General features: G+C 37.7%; 1 protein-coding gene and 1 pseudogene across 1 annotated transcript in view; both read left to right on the top strand.

Moving 5' to 3' along the window:
- The window catches only part of CTTNBP2 (cortactin binding protein 2), a 148,734-nt gene extending 143,320 nt beyond the window's left edge, over positions 1-5,414 (top strand). Inside the window, exons 22-23 of the mRNA XM_047097409.1 lie at positions 255-350; positions 4,324-5,414. Coding sequence (XP_046953365.1) covers positions 255-350; positions 4,324-4,569 — 342 coding nt within the window. The 3' untranslated portion in view covers positions 4,570-5,414. The remainder of the gene's footprint in view (positions 1-254; positions 351-4,323) is intronic.
- Positions 5,415-15,700: 10,286 nt separating this feature from the next.
- On the top strand, positions 15,701-15,931 carry LOC124523641 (bublin coiled-coil protein-like; annotated as a pseudogene).
- Positions 15,932-21,051: the final 5,120 nt, after the last annotated feature.

Below are 21,051 nucleotides of genomic sequence, written 5' to 3'. Positions count from 1 at the left end.
TTCTATAGGACTCATTTGGCCATCTTCTTTTGATTAATAAAAACAAAAACAAAAACAGACTCTCTTCCCATAGAGATTATTTCTCATGCATTTTCTGGTAGTTTCACTTAAAGACTTCAAGTCTTTGTTGTAAATAGTACAGTCCTTGAGGGCGTGTTCATAGAGCTCCTAAGGGTCAGAGAAAAATGGTAACACTTCTGTGGGTTTCCTGTAGTGACTTTAAGTTGTGCTTTGATAACTTGTGTATTTTCCAGATTGCTGATTCCAGGGATGATTTAAGGAGGTTTGATGGTTCAAGAAACAACCCTGCATTTTCAACTGTTAATCCAAGAATGCCAGTGTCACCAAAGGTAAGTGCCCATTTCCCTGCAAAATGTTAGAAAGAAATGCTGTGGAAGACTCCAAAATTTTGAAGGTCTTTTGAGAAGGTCTCCATTTGTTTTCATTCACGTATGCTAAAATTAAATATACTGTAACTTCTGTCTTGTTGGTTCCATTTTAAAATATATTCGAGAACCTTTAAGATTTCCTGCATTTTGGAATTCCAAAGGGCTAAATAATGTAAATATCTATTACATGTGGAAAAAAAATCTCCTTTTTAGTTTTGCCATGACACACGTTGGTTTCCGTGAGATACTTTCCTTTAAAAAACACGTCAGAATGGTAAGTAGAAGAGCCAGGATTCCAAGATTTCATTAACCTCTCAAAATAACTTCTATGGTTGGTTAATAAATGCCAGATGGCCCAGCAAGGTACTCGTGGGTGAACAGAAACAATAAAACTACTTCTTACCCAGTAGTTACTCTGTGAGGATGTAGGTTTCACAGAGGCATTGAGTAATAGTTGGTTTGTTCACCAAGCCATGTCGAGTGTGGTTCACATCCTGTTCCCATCCGTTCCCAGGGTGGCTTACCAAGACCTGTGGGGGGTTTGCACAGTGCAGGATTGTAAAGTAAGCATGCTGAGAGTATTGAATTATTAATCCTTATCTGCTCACCACAGCCCCTGCTCTCCCACTGTTCTATTAGGTCTCAGTCCCAATTAGTTATATGGGAGCTGTGTGTTTTAGGGGAAGAAGGTGGGAGGTATTGGCAAGGCTGAGGTCCTAAGTAAAAAAATATATAACATGATGATCTATAAAGGAAAAGCATGACCTTCTGTCTCACTCCTATCATAATGTCTGCCTCTCCTCCCCAATAGGGAATAGTTTCGAAAGCCCAGCAAAAGCATAATTTGGAGAGCATATAAGGGACATTGCCCTAAGGAGGTGACTTGGAGTATCTGTTGCGAATTTAGGCTGGAAGATATTTTGTTCAGGAGCTGTCCTTCAGCTTTTGGTTCAAAGCACATTTCTTGGGCCTCTTGGGACCACTCTTTATAAGGTTCCTTGTGGAACAGTCCATGGAAAGGCCATGAAGTTTGTGAGGAAGAACAGTGAACCATTATTTCTCCACAGGGTGAAGTCACTTTCCTCTGTAAAAATATTGGCTGGTAGTAACCAGCTGCCACTGTTTAATGATTGGAGACCAGGTTTTGTACCCCTATTTCTCTGTCACAGGACTGACTGGTTGCTACAGTAAGGTACTGTCCACAAAAACTAGTACTGAAAGAAGGATATGCTCAGGGCAGATTTTTTTTAAAAGAATAAGTTTCCTTTTATACTTTCTGGGCTGTTATAAAAGAACCATGGGTTTGTTTGAATATGTGATTTGAGGTGGGTATTAGGACAACTGCCTAATGAACAGATGGGAAGGGCCTGGTCTGCTATGGCTAGGAGGTGTTTTTCTCAGAACCTGCCAGCAGAGGGCAAAGTAACACATTTGACAGCTTTCTGAAAGCTTGGCAGGCTCATTGCTTTTCTGGATTTCTGATGAACTCAGCTAGCATTTCTTGGTTAGATGCCCAGTTTCTTCTGTTATCAGGAAGTAATTCTTAAAGGAAGAGCTCTCTGGGTTAGTTGAAATCACTTTCAACAATCATCATTTGCCATAACAGAACTCCTTACTGCTCCAACAGTAAGGGAATGTAGTGGGATTAATAAAAACAAATACATATATTTAAATCACTGATAGAAAGAACAGACACTAATATATTGTCTTCTCCTGAAAATCAAATTAATCTCACACAAACAAAAGTTCTCATCTTTGCATAATGAAATCCACTTGATGATTTCTTTTTAAACCCCCCAGGGCCCAGATCACATTCCCCAGAGGTCCTGATGTAATCGGTCTGAGGTGCAACCTGGACTTTGGGGTTTTTGAATTGCAGCCAGTGCTTAGACCCACTGGTCTAAGACAGCTTTGGTCTGTGGTCCTCTTTCTTATCCACCCCACTTCTTGTTTCTAAATGTATCTTTATGTAACTTACTTTTACATGTAATCCACCATTTCTGTACCACACTCTACACCTTCCTGTCTTCACCGTATGTCTCCTCTTCACCTTTCACAGCCCGATACATCCTTAAAGATCCATCTCCAATAGGGGCGCCTGGGTGGCTCAGTCAGTTAAGTGTCTGACTTCAGCTCAGGTCATGATCTCATGGTTTGTGAGTTCAAGCCCCACATCGGTCTCTGTGGTGACAGCTCAGAGCCTGCTTCGGATCTGTGTCTCCCTCTCTCTCAAAAATACACCAAATATTAAAAAAAAAAAAAAAAAAAAAAGATGGATCTCTAGTGGAAAACACTGTTTTCCTTTACTTTCTCCTCCCCAGCTTCCCCAGCTAGGGAGCAGGGATTACTAGTACTCTCCTAGCTGGCAGCAGCCAGTCAATATGAATTGCTCTGATTTAATATTTTTTTTTAAAAATTGAAACTTTATATGCAGCACCTTTCTGCACAAACTCACAAGTTCTTTTTTTGAGCCTAATATCAATGTTGAGCATCAGTAAACTTAATATGGTTAACAGAACTTTGGAGTCTTAGCCGAGAAAGCACTAAACACCCTGAACTCTCCCAGTCCCAGGCTCTTGTACCTCTTAGCTTTAGGGAAAACACCTCAAAACCTGTGCTTAGTGGCCAGGGTGTCAGGAACATCACAGTGTATATCAGTCACTTGTCCTGTTCTCACACTCCCAGCCTTGAAGGTCTGTGGTCCTCACTAACACACCTCCTGTTCCATCCTCACACCTTAACACTCCAAGCACATGGTTAGCTGTGGTGGAGGCTTCTTGTTACTTCATTTCACATTAGCATTTCCCATCTCAGACCACAAAGACGCACACACCATTTTCCCTGCCCCCCAGCCTCCTTGCCATCATGATGCAGATGACTGCACAGAGGAGCAAAGAACACCACATATCACCTTTCCTCTCTCTGGGACCTGGCACTAATCAAGGCAAAATTATTTACAGGTTTCCTTCCCCTCACTCAGAGACTCTACTAACCAGCTGTTACCTTTATTACAACATGCCATTTCTTCAGATCAAATCACAAATTGGGATTGGTCTTTACTAGGCCCATGGCTAAGTCCCATTTTACAGATTTACAAAGATTCCCAAGAGAATTCAACTGCCAGCTAAGGCCACACAGTTTTCCTTTAGAAGCCACATTAAGCATTTTGCCTGTTACATTCTAGTTTTACATTTTAAGTCTTTTAATGGCTACATTATTATTTGGCTGCATTAAAAGAGAGAAAGTAATCAATGTCAACTGCTTGAGAGGCATTTGGAAATGCCTTAGGAACTCCCTTAGGGGGCTCCACGTTCATTGGTTGTGGAATTTTAGACGCTCTAGAGGAAAACACCTTGAGTGAGAGTTGGGAGCCTGACATCTTGTTCTTAATCACTGAGACTGGGGGCAAATCATTTTACCTGTCCCGTTCTTCCACTAGGTTTAAACCACTATGCTCTCCGCTTTAGGACAAGCACCTAGAATAGTGCCTATGCTTTGTAGTTACAAAACTATTAATGCAGTTTTTTGAGCATTTACTTTTTAGTTTACAGGAAAGCAGAAAAGTTAGGGGACTTACCCAAGGTTGATATAGTTGATTTTTGTAGAGCTGCCTACAAATAGTTGCTTTGACCACTCCAATTTGATGATTCCTTTGGGGCCAGGACTTCAAGAAGCTCCCATTGGTGAGGAGATCCCAGACTTGTGATTCACGGAGTCTTGTGACACACGAAGGGCCTGAAGGAAAATCAGGCGGTGGGTCTTTAGGAAGTTAGTCACTCAGTCTGCTATTTGGTTTTTCAAGAGAACCATATTTAGGGGGAAACTCCTACATACTTGCGCAGGCACACGGAGGAGGAAGAGTGAGGACCACTGTTAGCAGTTGGTAACCATGTCAGAAATGTGACAAACTTGTTCTGTTTCTCTTGTCTTACAGGATGTCAGTCCTCTCAGCAGCCATGAAACTACGGAATGCAGCAACAGTCAATCAAAGATTGAGTTGGGTGTTTCAAGAGTTAAATCTTTCCTTCCTGTTCCTCGAAGTAAAGTCACCCAGTGTTCCCAGAACACCAAAAGAAGCAGCAGCAGCAGTAATACAAGGCAAATAGAAATAAACAACAACACAAAAGAAGAGATTTGGAACTTCCACCAAAATGAACAAGTAGAAAAACCTAACCAATAGGCCTGCCTACAATTGTCTCATTCTTAACTTCTGTATATTTCACACAGAAACCAAGGACAACAAGATGTAAATACCTTTAAATGGAGGAAATGTTTTCACTGTAATATAAAGTATGAGTGCGGGACCACTATTCAATTCTTTTGTAAAGAATGTATTTATAACCAACATTTTGTCACTTTTTTTTTTTTTCCAATTCTGTAGGATTGAACTTCAATACCAGGAAGTGATGCCAACTTTTCAAGTAGTTTTATAATAGAAATATTGTAATAGTTTTAATCAACATGTTCAGGGGTATTAGAACTGTCAGTGTACTGTATATCTATATATATGTATATATGTATATTTTAAAAAGCCCATGAACCATATTGCATACACGTTACAAAATGTGCAACATTGGCTTTTAAATAGCGATCATAATTTTATGTTGACTAGAAAGGGGCAATAACAAACCATTTCTAAACAGTTAATTTCCATTAAAAGCCATATTAAGTATTTTGCCTGTTAAATTCTAGTTTTACATTTTAAATCTTTTCATGGTTAAATTGCTGATTGGTTGCATTATGTATATTTATGCATATAAGTTTGCATTATGACTCCTGCAAAATATGAAATTATATAATGCAATAAAAGTGTTATCTTTCTTACAAAAGTTTTGTACCTAAGTGGATATAACTGCAAATGCTTCAATAAATTAATTTAGAGTTAACTCCCTCTTCTAATTCTAGTAGCACAACTGATAAAGTTGACAATATTTTCTGGAAGTGTTTCTTTGAAAATTACTAATGAAATTACATATACAATTCAGAGTTAAAATGCTTTGACACCAATAAAATACTGAATTGGTGAAATGCTTTTGCAGTAGAGTTTCTATCTATATAGCTCTTTGTGTTCACTTACCGAATGTGTTCTCCACACTGGCTTTTCAGTAGCTGTTCACAGAAAGGCCCACTCTTGTCAGAAAGTGTTAAATAAAAACAAAACATTTAAGTGGAGCTCTAAGAATAAGATGTTCACTGAACATCTTTTTCTCTCATAAATACCCCCCAAAAGGTATGATTTTATACCAAAAATGAATAGTTGTCTAAGAGTATTATAAGCCCTCTCTTGGCCAGAATGGTTATTTACATTGAAGTATACACATGTACATTGATACTATATTAAACTCTACAAAAATGTCTGCAAGGAACTTAAAGTATGATTAAGATTACTCCACAAGGGATGAATTAGAGATCTTTCCAGCAGGGAAGAACTCGATTCCAACATGTGTCAGCCTTCTACCTGAGCTTCATCTTTGCAAGGCGAATCCCAGGGGTATAGAGCTGGGCCCTTATGCACAGCAAAGTGTGCACTTAAGTTGGGATGGGGGGACCGGGGAGGACAAGGGACAGAGTGTGGGTGGAAGAAAGAGGCCAGGGGAAAGGCTTAGTCTTCAACACAATAACTCCTTTGAGTTGGACTCAAATTCTTGGTGCCCTGGTGGCATTTGCTACTTCTCTCAAGTGTTTTAACAAAGCCACTAAATAATCTCAAAATCAGAAACCAGATTTAGGTGGCTCTGATGTGTTTCCTCCTGCTTACTTAAACCTGCTCAGATTATATCCATTTGGAATTCTTAGGCATTGTGATTAGGCACCATGTTTTATATTAGCTGCTTTTCTGAAGATAAAGATCCCATTATAGTCAAGCACCAGAGAAAACAAAAGCAAATTTGAAATACATTAAGATGACTTATAGTACCTGATCTTGCAGCTTTGTCAGTAAAACTCAACATGTACACTTTTTATAATTGGATGGCAGACTGCAAGATGTCTAAAGAGGGCATTTAGATCAGGGGCTCAAAATACAGATAGAGATCCACTAATGGATCTTTATCTCAATTTAGTGAGTCACAACTAGCCATTTAAAAAAAATTTTTTTAATGTTTATTTTTGAGAGACAGACATGGCACGAGTCAGAGAGGAGCAGAGAGAGGGCGACACAGAATCGAAGCATGCTCCAGGCTCTGAGCTGTCAGCACAGAGCCCGACACGGGGCTCGAACTCACGAGTTACGAGATCATGACCTGAACCAAAGTCGTCGGATGCTCAGCCGACTGAGCCACCCAGGTGCCCCACAACTAGCCATTTTTAAAAGTAGAATAGAAAGTATCGCAGTACATCATATTGTCAAGGTAAAAATGGTTTGTTTCTGTTACGTAGATGTATGCATGTATGTACTAGGCTGTGATGTGAAGCATAGCTTTCTGTGGACATGACCAAAAATCTTTCAGAGTCGATACGGTGTAAGGGAGCCTAGTGGTGGGGATGGCATGGAATGAAAAGATCTTTGATGATAAACTGCCTTAGGGCTGAATGAAGCACTGTCATTTATTTGCTGTAAGGTCTAAGACAAGTTTATTTCTTTAATGCAGTTTTCTCAGCAGTAAGGTAGGGTCCTTACAACCCATAAGTTGTCTGTGAGCATTAAAGAGGTTAAAGTGTTCCTAGCTAATAACTCCCTCATTCCTAATAAATCTTACAACTCTTTGAGGCATTCCAACATGTTTTCAAAGTATAATCAATTCACAAATGCACCTATATTATAAGCATCAGATTTTAAATAAGAACATGAAACAAGTGATAGAAATATAATTGAAAATGAACTATAAAATACATGAGCAATTTCCACTTTCAGGTTGAGTTTCTCAAAAAAAAAACACTAATATATCTCACATAAAAGAGAAAACAAGTATAGACTTCATAAAATCTGATTATTGAGGAAAATAGCCAATTTTGATCAATAAGGTTGAATTTTCAAAAATGCAGTATTTTTTTTCTGTGCAGTTAATAATAAATTATAATTGAAAATTAAGTTTAATTGGCTAGCCGTAGCCATCACCTGATTGAGGTGCCTATTAGGAACAATTATGACCCATTAAATAAAAGTCAATCTCTGAAGTTATTTGACGTTTTCTGAATTCTATGCCACCTCTTTGCAAGATCATCCTTCTCACAGAACTTCCCACAAATATTAAAGGAGTAAATTAGTGAATAGATATCCTTTGTTTAGTTTTTATGATAAATAAATGTTTAGTTGTGGACAAAGATGTCTGTTGAGTATTAATTAGAGGGGACTATAGAAATAGAGAAGAGATATGCAGTTACACAGTATGTCTATTCTGTCTTTAATGGTGATGATAACAATATCAGGAGTCATGACCTCACATTCTGGCCACAAAGCTGACACTTTCTATCTCTACGCTTCAGTATCCTCAGTTAAAAAAAAAAAAAGAGAGAGAGAGAGAGAATTAGAGCTTCTTCTTATTCCCATAAAGAAAAGCACAACAGAAAATCAGAAATCCTGTTAGTTCTCATATATTCTGATATGTTACGAGGGAGTCAGCTAACCAAACCATAAAAGTTATTTGGCCAATATTTTAAGAAAATCAAGAATATACTTTAGCTAATTCAGAAGTTTACATTTGTTCAGACATTTGTTTCATTTGTCTTCAGCCATTCATTATTCATTAATGTGTACTAGGGATAGGGTGTTAGGAGGTTCCAGGTGCCTCTCAACTTGGAGCTTACAGTTTATTGGGGTGAGACAGTGAGTAAAGAAACAAAACAAAGTAACTTTATATCCTGTATGTTCTGTAAAAGAAATCAGTAGAACGATGTGATAGAGCACGCTTGGAAAAGGTCATGGATGAAGGGTTACTTTAGGGCAGACTAGTTCAAGGAAAGGTCTCCAAGGACCTAACATTTACTCTGGCATGTGAGGATGAAAGGGATGAAGGGATGCAGGAGCCAGAAGTTACAGAACTGGTAACTGCCCTAAAGAAGTACCAGGAAGGAGCCTGAAGCTTGAAGCACATTTAGCTAGGAGAAGAATTAACAGAGATGAAGGTGGGTGGTGTGGCAAAGGTTGGATTCTGATGTAGGCTCTGGTAAGAATCTGTAGCATGAGAAGTCACTGGAGAGTTTTAAGCAACTATCAGGCATTCATTTATATTTTTAAAAGCCTGTTTAGAGAGATCAGTGCTGTCCAAAAGGAATGTAATATTAGCCAAAAATGTGAGCCACATACATACTTTTGAGCTTTCTACTAGCCATACCTTTTAAGGGGGCTTAAAATAATATATGGGGAGCCTGGGTGGCTCAGTTGGTTAAGTGTCCAACTTTGGCTCAGGTTATGATCTCACAGCTTGTGGGTTCGAGCCCCACATCAGGCTCTGGGCTGACAGCTCAGAGCCTGGAGCCTGCTTTGGATTCTGTGTCTCCCTCTCTCTCTCTCTCTCTCTCTCTCAAAAAGAAACATTAAAAAAAATTTTTTAAATAAAAAGAAAAATTATTGCAAAGTTTATTTAATCCACTATATCCAAACATTATTTCAAAAATGATTTTTATAATCAATATAAAAAAGCATTGAGATATCTTGCATTATTATTTCATATTCTAAGTTCTTGACATACACTAAATTTTATAGTAAAAATGAAGATAAAATATTTTTAGATAGAAAAAAAGCTTGCTGTCATCAGATCTCTATTCCAAGAAATACCAAAGGAAGTTCTTCAAATGAATGATTGATTCCTGATCAAACCATGTATCTTACCCCCCAAAATGAGCAATGCCAGAAATAATACATATGTGGGAAATAAACTTTGTATTTTTAAATTATCTAAGATATAATTGCTTAAAGGGAAAAATTAACAATGAATGGATGTATTTTATGACATAAATAGAAGTAAATGTATGACAAAAGCACAAGAGATGGGACAGGATGAGAGAAATGGAAGAAACAATGGTAAGTTCTTACATTTTACCTGAAGTATTACAGTATTATTTGAAGGTACAAGGTCATAAGTTAAATATGCACCTTCCAACTAGAAAAACTAAAATTAAAACAAAATGTGTAACTAGCAAGTCAAAAGTGGAGATGAAATTGGAATAAAAAATAACCAATTAATCAAAAACAAGAAGCAAACACATTACAACAAAACAAAACCCTATAGACCAATAATCCTTGTGCACAGAGAAGCAAAAATCATTAATAATATTAGAAAATAGAATGCAGCAACATATGAAAAAGATACATTACATCCAAGTGAGATTTGTACCAGGAACGTGAGGTTTGATAAACTTTCAAATATCAATCATCACATTAAAAGGATCATATACCATGATCAAGTGGAATTCATTTCTGTAATGCAAGGATGTTTCAACATATGCAAATTGATAAAGTTATACATCACATCAATACAATAAAAGATAAAAATTATATGATCATTTCAATAGATGCAGAAAAAGCATCTGACAAAAATTCAACACCCATTCATGATACAAAAAAAACCTCTCAACAAATTGAATCTAGAAGGAACGTATCTCAACATAAAGGACAAGCCTAGAGCTAACATCATACTCAATGGTGAGAAGTTGAAAGCTTTCCCTCTAAGATCATGAATAAGACATGGGTGCCAACTCTCACCACTACTATTCAACATAGTATTAGAAGTCCTAGCCAGAGTAATCAGGCAATAAAAAAAGGTATAAAAGGCATCAAATATCAAAAATGAAGAAGTAAAATTGTCTCTGCAGATGACATAATCTAATATATAGAAAATCCTAATGACTCCACAAAAATCAACATGTGAAAATCAACACCATTTCTATACACTAACAACAAATTATCTGAAAAATAAATGAAATAATCCTATTAACAATAGCATCAAAAACAATAATATACTTAGGAATAAATTTAGCCAAAAAGGTAAAAGGTCTGTACACTTAAAACTATCAGACATTGATGAAAGAAATTGAAGAAGACATAAATGGAAAGATAATCAGTGGTTTATGGATTGGAAGAATTAATGTTGCAATGTCTATATTATCCAAAGTCATCTACAGATTTAGTACAATCCCTAATAAGACTCTAATGGCATGTTTTACAGAAATATAAAAAAACAAGCCTAAAATTTGCATGGTACTACAAAGACCATAGCCAAAGAACAGCCAAAGAAATCCTGAGAGAAAAAAAAAGCTGAGGCATCATACTAATTTCAAATTATATTACAAAGTTATAATAATCAAAATAGTATGGGAGTCTGGTTCAAGATGTCAATAGGAAGATCCTGCACTCACATCCTTACATGGACATACTGCATCTATAGTTTTATATGGAACAATTTCCCCTTATTAAAATAAAACAAACAAACAGGGGCGCCTAGGTGGCTCAGTCTGTTAAGTGTCTGACCCTTGATTTCGGCTCAGGTCATGATCTTACAACTTATGACAATGAGCCCCATGTTGGGCTGTGCTGCCAGTGTGGAGCTTGCTTGGGATTCTCTCTCCCTCTCTCTCTGCCGCTCCCTTGCTCGCATACGATCTCCCTCTCTCAAAAATAAATAAACTTAAATAGAATAAGAAAAAAGACCCAGAAACTGGTGGTGCAACCCATTCACACCGAGCAAACAAGGGAGAAACCACATCAGAGAAGGCAGGAAAGTCTGAGACACAATCTCATCATGAACTCCACCCCTGGTATAGTGAACAAAAGTTGAAAGGGAATTCAAAACCCAGAGCTTCTCCCAGCAGAGTGAAGGGAACAGAGGAGGCTGGTGGATGCAATCTCTGTGGTCTCTGCCTGGCTCTAGCTTGCCAGTATCTTACAGAAAGGAACTTATACCATTCTCTGGTGCCTTGATTTTTATAGCTATTGCCAAGGAACACTTTTATATTGCCTGGCCCTCGGTGGCCCCGGGAGGTTTATGCTTGTGGGTCCAGCAGGACTGCAGCTACCACCCCAGGGCACAAGAAGAAGAAGCAGACCCAGGAGCTCAATATTTCGGGGAAGAGGCCAATTAGTTTATCATCACAGCTACAGTTTTATGGGCAAGCTTCTAACTGAAAACACATCCAATGGCTAACTGTAAACCTTTCTTAAGACCTTGGAGGGTGCGTGCTATCTTCACACTCTCCCCCTGCCACACTCCAGAACACTAGCATCACACATTTTGCATTTGGTGCACTACTGTCAGTGGCTGCGGCCCAGGAGATACACCTTGATCACCAGACTCTGGTGGCCAGGGGTCTGGTATTCCTGGGTTCTCCAGGACTGTAACAATTGGAGACACAGTTCTTGGCAGGCTACTACTCCCAAGGCACTGCATGGAGAGCAGAGTGAAACGCATCCCCAGTTTTTCTGAGAAAAAGTCTATTTGCTAGTCCTAGAACTTTGGCCTTAGGGGAAGGTTTCAAAATTGGCACACACCTGGAGACTACATAGGCACTCTCAGGGAATGCAGATCAGGGGACACCATCTCTGCATTCTTCCTCTGCCTCTCTACAGCTCATCAGTCCCTCCCAGAAAGAAGCTTGACACTTACCTGAAGCCCAGCTTTTTTGCAACTGCTTCCCAGGGGCTCCTCCTGATCACCTGGCTCTGGGAACCTGCAGGGCTCCTTTGTGGTCCCAAGGGACTATATATATATATATATATATATATATATATGCATACTTTAACAGCTATTGCCTGAGGGTCTGGCTTCCAGTCAGCCTAAATCTAGGTGCTGACTGAAATCCTACCCCCCACTTTGGAACATTGACTGGTCTTAGTACATTTTCAACTACTGGGAGCTATTAATAATTAAATAGGCTGTTTGTACACTCAGAAAGTTTTAAGAGTCAACCAAGAGCTAGGGCAGAGTTGAACAATATGGTTTATCTTCTACATAAGGACAACCCTCTAAGACTGGGAGATGTGGATACTTCATCTAATACACAGAAACCAATACAGATAGCCAAGAAAAATAAAGAAACAGAGGGATATTTTCCAAACAAAAGAATAAGACAACACCTCAGTAAGCTAAAGGAGCCTAGCACCATTAGACCAGCCTTACAAGAAATGTGAAAGTGTTCTTTAAGCTGGAACAAAATGATGCTAATTAATAACAGGAAAACACATGAAAGAATAATTCTCACTGGTAAAGGAAAATATATAGTAAAACAGTATATTAATCATTTATAAAGCTGAATTTAAAAGGTAAAAGTAATAGGGGCACCTGGGTGGTTCAGTCGGTAAGCATCTGACTTCAGCCTAGGTCATGGTCTCACGGATCATGAGTTCGAGCCCCACGTCAGGCTCTGTGCTTGCAGCTGAGAACCTGGAGCCTGCTTCAGATTCTGTGTCTCCCTCTCTCTCTGCCCCTCCCCTGCTCATGCTCTCTCTATGTCTCTCAAAAATAAATAAATGTTAAACAACAAAAAAAAAGGTAAAAGTAATACCTGGGTGTATACTCAAAAATATGTCTCCCAAAAGTAAATAAATGTTAAACAAACAAAAAAAAAAAAGGTAAAAGTAACACCTGGGTGTCTCAGTTGGTTGAGTGGCTGACTTCAGCTCAGGTCATGATCTCACATTTCATGAGTTCAGGCCCCACATTGGGCTCTGTGATGATAGCTTCAGATTCTGTTTCTCCCTCTCTCTCTGCCCTTCCCTCGCTTGTGCTCTCTCTCTCAAAAATAAACATAATTTTTAAAAAATAGTTAGTGAAGGGCTACACAAGATTAAAAGATGTAAAATGTGACATCAGAAATAAAATGTGGGTGAAAGAGTAAAAATACAGAGCATTAGAATATGTTCAAACTTCAGGTTTTATCAACTTAAATTAGTTATAAAAATAAGTTCTATAAGTTTCATGGTAGTCACCAAGCAAAAGCCCATAGTAGATATGCAAAAGACAATAAAAAATGAATCTAAGCATACCGCTGAAGAAAGTCATTAAATAACAGAGGAGAAGAACAGGAGAAGAAAAAAGAAACAAGGGAACTACAAAACAGCTGGAAAACGATCAATATCAATATTTACTTAATATTAAACAAAAAATATTATACAAAATTATTGTATACAATATTAAACAAAAAATATCAATAATTACTTAAAATATAAGTACACTAAATTCTCCACTCAAAAGACAAAGAATGAATTGATTAAAAAAAGAACCCATCTATATGCTGCCCACAAGAAACCCAATTTAGAAATCAGGCCACACACAGACTGAAAGTAAAGGAATGGAAAAAGATATTCCATGAAAATGGGAGCCAAAAGAAAGCTGATGGTAGCTATATTTATATCAGGCAAAACACTTTGAAACAAAAACTAATAATAAAGAAGGGCATTACATATTGATAAAGGGGTCAATCCAACAAGAGGATACAACATTTGTAAATAATTATGCATCCAACATAGAAGCACCTAAATATATAAAGCAATTATTAACAGACCTAGAGGGAGAAATAGACAGCAATACAATAATAGTAGGGGACTTTAATGTACTACTTACATTCCTGGATAGATCATCCAGACAGAAAATCAATAAGGAAACATTGGCCTTAAGCAACACTTTAAACCAAATGAACTTAACAGATATATAAATAATATTCTATCCAAAAGCACTATAATACATATTCTTCTAAAGTGCACATGGAACAGTCTCCAAGGTAGATCATATACCGGGCCACAAAACAAGTCTTAACAAATTTAAGAAGACTGAAGTCACATTAAGCACTTTTTCTGACCACAATGATATGAAACTAGAAGTCAATTACTAGGAGAAAACTGGAAAAGTTCACAAATATCTGGAGACTAAGCATGCTACTGAACAACCAGTGGGTCAATAAAGAAATCAAAAGCAAAATAAAAAAATACCTTGAGGCAAAAGAAAAGAGAAATGCAGCACACATCAAATGGGATTCAGCAAAAGCAGTTCTAAGAGGGAAGTTCATAGCAATAAATGCCTAAGTCAAGAAACTAGAAAAAGAAGATCAAAGCCCAAAGTTAGTAGGAGGAAGGAAATAACAAAGATAAAAGCATAAATTAATGTAAGAGAGACTAAAAAGACATTCTGTGCTCATGGATGGAAGAACTGATAATGTTAAAATGTCCATACTACCCAAAGCAATTCAGATTCAATGTAATTCCACTCAAAATTCCTATGGCATTTCTTACAACCCAAAGTTTGTATGGAACCACAAAAGATAGTGAATAGCCAAAGCAATTTCGAGGGGAATAAAAAAAGATGGAGGCATCATGTTCCCTGATTTCAAACTATGTTATAAAGCTATAGCAATCAAAACAGTATGGTCCTGGCATAGAAACACACACAGAGATCGATGGAACAGAGAGACCAGAAGTAAATCCATACATTTATGGTCAATTAACTGATGACAAAGGAGCCAAGAACATACAATTAGGAAAGGATAGACTTCAATAAATGGTGTTAGGAACACTGGACAGTCACATGCAAAAGAACGAAAACTGGACCACTGTCTTAAACCATTTACAAAAACTAACTCAATGGATTAAACACTTCAATGTAAGACATGAAACCATAAAAGAGGTGGTAAGTCCCCTGGCACTGGTGTTGACGATTTTTTGGATTTGACACCAAAAGCAAGAAAAGCAAAAATAAGCAGGTGGGACTGCATCAAACTAAAAAACTTCTGCACAGCAAAGGTAACCATCAACAAAATGAAAAGGCAGCCTGTTGAATGGGGAAAAATATTTACAAAGTATATATCTGATAAGGGGATTAATATCCAAAATATATAAAGAATTCATGTGACTTACTAAAACAATCTGATTAAAAAATAGGTAGAAAATCTGAATAGATACTTTTCTAAAGAAGACACACAGATGTCCAACAAATACATGAAAAGGTACTCGACATCACTAATCATCAAGGAAATGCAAATCAAAACCACAGTGAGGTATCATCTCACACCAGTTATAAGGGCTATTAGCAAAAGGAAATAATAAGGATTGGCAAGGATGTAGAGAAAAGGGAACTCTTGTGCACTATTGGTGGAACTGTAAACTAGTAGAGCCACTATGTGCCAGTTTGGTACGATGTGGAGGTTCTTTTTTAAAGAATTCAAAATAGAACAATCATACAACCCAGCAATCCCACTTCTGATGATTTAGCCAAAGAAAATAAAAACATTAACTCAAAAAGATATCTGTACCTCCATGTTAATTGCAGCATTATTTACGTTAACTAAGATATGGATCTGTCACCTCCACCTTCTGCCCCACACCAGCTGTGGGCACCAGGGTCCCGCATTTCATTGTTAGGAGGCTCTGGCCCTGTGAGCCCACAATGTCAGGCCCCAGTGGGGACTTGGGCATGCCAGTGGAGGCAGGTGAGGATGTCAGCTTTGGTGCTGCCATCAACTCCATGTTGGACCAGATCAACTCCTGTCTGGACCACCTGGAGGAGAAGAACGACCACCTCCAAGCCTGCCTCCAGAAGCTGCTTGAGTCCCACTGGTAGAGACACCTTGAGTTCCAGCAGAAGCCTGGGGAGGCCCCTAGTGATGCCAGTCCTTAGGCTCTGAGAGCCCCCAACCAGCCCCAACCCTGCCTCCCTGGATTAGGCTCTGGCCTGGGCACTCACCAGCTGGCTTAGATACCTTCTCAAGGTCTGGCTGACAGGTCCCCTGGTGGACCTGCCCACCTGGGTCCTCCCCTTGGCATGCCTAGGCCAGCCCCAAACACCTGGGGCTGCCTGCCTGGCCTGCCTGCCCAATTGCAGGGCACTCCCCACACTGCCCAGGCCTGGAGTGCCCACATTAAATGGTTCTCACAACAACAACAACAACAACAACAACAACAAACCAACAAAAAACAATAGCTATGACATGGAAACAGCTTAAGCATTCATCGACGGATGAATGGATAGAGAAAATATGGTACATACGTACAATAGGAATTATTAAGTTATAAAAAAAAGAAGGAAATACTGCTATCTGTGACAAGATGGATAAAACTTGAGGGCACTATGCTAAGTGAAATAAGTCAGGGAAAGACAAATACTGTGTGATCTCATGTATATGTGGAATGTAAAAAAACCAAACTCATATAAACAAATTTTTGGTTGACAGAGGCAAGATTTAGGGGCTGGTGGAAAAGGGTGAAAGTGGTTAAAAGGTACAAACTTCCAGTAAGATAAAAAAGTTCTTGGGATGTAACGCATAATAGCATGGTGACTATACTTAATAATACGATATTGTATACTTCAAAGTTACTGACAGTGGATAATAAAAGTTCTTATCACACACACAAAAATTGTAATAATATGAGGCGATGGATGTGCTAATTAAACTTACTGTGGTAATCATTATGCGATATATGTATACTAAATTATCATGCTGTATACTTTAAACTTACACAATGTTATATGTCAATTACATCTCAATAAAACTGGGGGAAAATTAATCAATACAATTCAACATATTTACCACATAAAGAAGAAAATCACAGGATCATCTCAATAGATGCAGAAAAGGTATTGATAAAATTGAATTCTCATTCATGACAAATACTCTCAGCAAACTAGGAATAGAAGGGTACTACCTGAACCTGATGAAGGACATTTAGGAAAAACCTATACACAGCATCATATTTAGTGGTGAAAGACTTAATGTATTCTCCTAAAATCAGGAGAAGGCAAAGATGTATACTCTCACCATTTTTACCTAAAAAAGGCCCACATACATAAAGGTCTACATATTGGGATGGAAAAAGTTAAACTGTCATTATTTGCATATGACAGATCATATACACAGAAAATCCTAAGGAATCTACAAAAGAGTTACTAGAACTAATAAGTGAATTTAGTAGGTTCCAGCATATAAGATCAGTATATAAAAATCAATCGTATTTTTATATTCTGCCAATAAACAATTGGAAAACAATGGCATTTGTGATAGCATCAAATATAAGAAATATTTAGGAATATATATAACCAGCATAATACCTATACAGTGAATAATACAAAATATTGCTGACAAATTAAATAAGACCTAAATAAACACAGAGATACAGCATATAAATTTACAGCACTAAATATGATGCTGTGTATACGGCAGGAAGATTTAATATTGACCATCTATTGAGTCAATTTTTGCTAAATTTGCAGATTTAAAGCAACCCTAACAAAAATCCCAGCAGGATTTTTTTTTGTTTTGTTTTTAAAGAGATCAATATACTCTTTTAAACACATGACTTCATTTTTAATCCAGAAAATTCTGGTGTATCTCCTTGGCTCTGAACTGTAAACAGCCCACAGATATTCAAGTAAGCCTGGTTTACAACTGAATTCTTTCCGTGATGACCACACATCGATTTGGGGCATTTTTTTTCTCTTTAGAAGGAGAAAACAAACTGATCAATTTCATTTGGTTTCTGGACCTCTGTGTCTTCAAGGGGCCTAAACAATCAATGTTCTATTTCCTTCTTGACAAATCCTCCAAGGGGTACTTAAGTCCAAATATAATAATATTTTCACTAAAATATTTTTTTTAAAGCAAACTCAGCATGAGTTGGTTTTGTCAAACCAGTTTATTGTTCAGACATTTCCGAAAATTTACCCTGGAATTTTCAAAACTGTCCTTGTTAGTAATGAAATAGGAACTAGTGACATACGTAGCACCTGTGTGGTGTAATTTGAGAAGTGAGGCAGGATGTTCCTGCCCCTGTCTTCCTTGTTTCTCAACAGTCTTATTAAAACATGATATATTGTGGTATTTTGTGCTATGGTAAATAGAGCACAGAAACTGAAAACTCCCTGTTCTGCCCTTGAGTGACCCGTGTCACTGGCCTCATGACACTTAACTTTTCTGGGCCTAGGTTTTTTATTTGAAACAAAAGTACCTTCCTTTTTTTTTTTTTTTTTAAGTTTATTTATTTATTTTAAGAGAGAGAGAGCGTGTATGCAAGTGGGGCAGGGGCAGGGGTCGGGGGAGAGAATCTGAAGCAGGATCTGTGCTGAAAGCATAGAGTCCGATGTGGGGCTTGAACTCGTGAACCGGGAGCTCATGACCTGAGCCAAAGGCAGACGCTTAACCAACTGAGTCACCCAGGTGCCCCCAAAACAAAAGTACCATCTGACTTCTGAAATCTTTTCCTTCTATAATCATCAAGTACCTCAAATAATCTCGGAATAGCTCCCCCCCACCCCCCGCTGCCTTTCAGCTGAACACTGAGGGCTGGAATCAGAATCCCTACGTTTAGTCAGAAGGAAATCATCAGATACAGTAAAGGAAATGGGGTCCTTAACATCGAGTGACACCCCCGGTGCATGGAGCGAGGATGGGAGCAGTGAAAAACATGCTGGAACAGAAAGTGAATAAGGAGTGACAAAGCCAAAGACAATGGACCCAAAGTTAGAAAACTGCATAAAACAACTGGGAAACACAGACTGAAGAGACATTTCATCCAGTTAATCCTATCGGAGACCATACCTGTAAGGGGTAGGGGGCAACTATGTTGTTCCAAATATTTAACACCAAACAGACAGAAAGTACTCTGTTACTTGAAGGCAAAGGCAATTCATACCTTATTAACTTATTTTTACCTCCAATATCTAATGATACTATATAGTAGTTCTTAAAATCAAGGACAGACAGAGACCAGTCTTGAAGGTTCCTTCAGCAGACAAACCAGTTTAGTCAGGTAGGCAAAGCTTAATTTAGCTTTTTTTGCAAGGCTAACTTAACCTGGATCATTCCTTGCTGGTGCTTCTGGAAATGCTAAGCAAAACTTGAACTGTTTCCCATGGTTGATGTGAGGTAACCACTGAAAATTTTAATATTGTAACCAATCACTATGAAGAATAAACAGTCACTGCTTTCTCCCTATGTAAGCTGTTTTATAACAATATACCACTCAGCTTTCATTCCATGTTCTGGTCCAAATGCTCCTGGTTTGCAAATTGTCCTGTTTGGTGTGTGCATAATAAATTTGTGCTAATTATTACTACAGTGATTCTTTGGTTTTACTTTGACTATTTTGAACCTTTGACACAGTACTATAATAGATATGTAGATTTTGGCAAGAATTGGTAAAAATATGATGATGATGATGATGATGATACGATGGTGGTGTCCTTGCCTAACCAGAAACCCCAGTTCAGTTCAAGTTCCTCTCAAGAAGAACTGTAAGAGGTTCGCATGCTTACTACCACCACCGCCACTGCCACCACTGTGACTGCCACCCTCACCACCACCAAAATACGTATCTACATTTCTTTCATTTAAGATTTTTGAACTGCTAGAGTCACTGAATGGAATACGTTGATAATATCAGGACAAAAAACAAAGAAAAGGAACTGGTACTGTGGAAAATATATGTAATCAGCTTGCAAACACTGTCCATCCAGGTTCCTGATCATCCAAATAAGGCCCCTTTTAATGGCCTTTCTCTCTGACGACGGGCCAGTACCCACATAATAGTTTCTCTCTTGAACCATGCTTCCTAATGATCCCCTAGTTTTTTGGACTTTGGAGTTCCTCAAGCCCTTTTTTGGTCTTTATTTCCTTCTTCCATCATTTTCTGCCCACCAAAGTCCTTTTTCCTTGCAGAAGAGTTTTTAGTTTATTTCACAGAAACTTTTTGGCCAGTTAGTCAAAATTTCAAAAGCTTAAAGTTCCCATCAAACCGGGGTGGGGGGGGGGGCGGAAGAAAAAAAGATTAGTTATCTACTAAATTAATGTTTATCAATACAAATATTTTTATGCTAGGTTCTGTGTTAAGTGTTATCTCATAAATTATCACACTTAATATATTGAGAAATAGTATCATATATTGTTGAGTTTGGGCTCTGTACATGGACTTGGGTTTGAGTAATGGTTACTCCATTTACTAGTTGAGAATGACCTTTGGGAAACTACTGAAGTCTCTGATTCCAAGTTCTTTATCTGAATAATGGAGATAATATTAGTACCTACTTCAGAGGGTTTTTACAAAGATTAAATAAATCAATGAAAAATAAGTACTACTGAGAACCTATTATATGGCCAACACAGAGAAAGTGTAATCTTTAAAATCTAGACAAATGCAGATGAGCAAACAAAAGCCTGTGGTCAAACAGATAAGATTTTCATTAAATAAATAAAATATTAAATTATTAAACTTTAAAGTTCATTAGGTAGAACAAGGGATTCATGAGGACCTGAGAGAGTTTTCATGAAGGACCTCGATTAATCCTTTGAACAATTAATCAAATCTGTACAAAAGTTACTGAAAAATTAAAGGGCCATACTAGATGATTTTGAAGGTTTCTTCCAATTTGGATCTACCTAACTCTGACTCAAGGTTGTGATTTAAGTTTTTTTGGTGTCCTTGAGGATGGATGTGGAGAACAGAAAAAAAAGCTCTTGTTGTAACTTTATATTTTTTAATCTAATTTTTCTATTTACAAACCTAGTACATTTTAATAATCATTTCTATAAGGACCTTTAAAAAATTTAGTCTGTTATAAATTGGCCATGCACAACTCTTAGGTTCCTTTTGGTAAATAATGATAGCCATCAATGATTAGAGGTAGGTGAGGGATAACTACTTTCCCTCAACCTCAATACTGGGTTATTATAAAAGCAAGAATCTTAGATGAAATTTTGTTTTACATTCAAATATTTGTTTTTGTATTTTTAATTAAAAATTTTTATT

Source organism: Lynx rufus, unplaced genomic scaffold, assembly GCF_022079265.1.
Source record: "Lynx rufus isolate CCGP_SWC_20201006 ecotype Redwood Valley unplaced genomic scaffold, mLynRuf1.p SCAF_4, whole genome shotgun sequence".
Classification (NCBI taxonomy): domain Eukaryota; kingdom Metazoa; phylum Chordata; class Mammalia; order Carnivora; family Felidae; genus Lynx; species Lynx rufus.
This window is presented reverse-complemented; position numbering and strand designations above follow the sequence as displayed.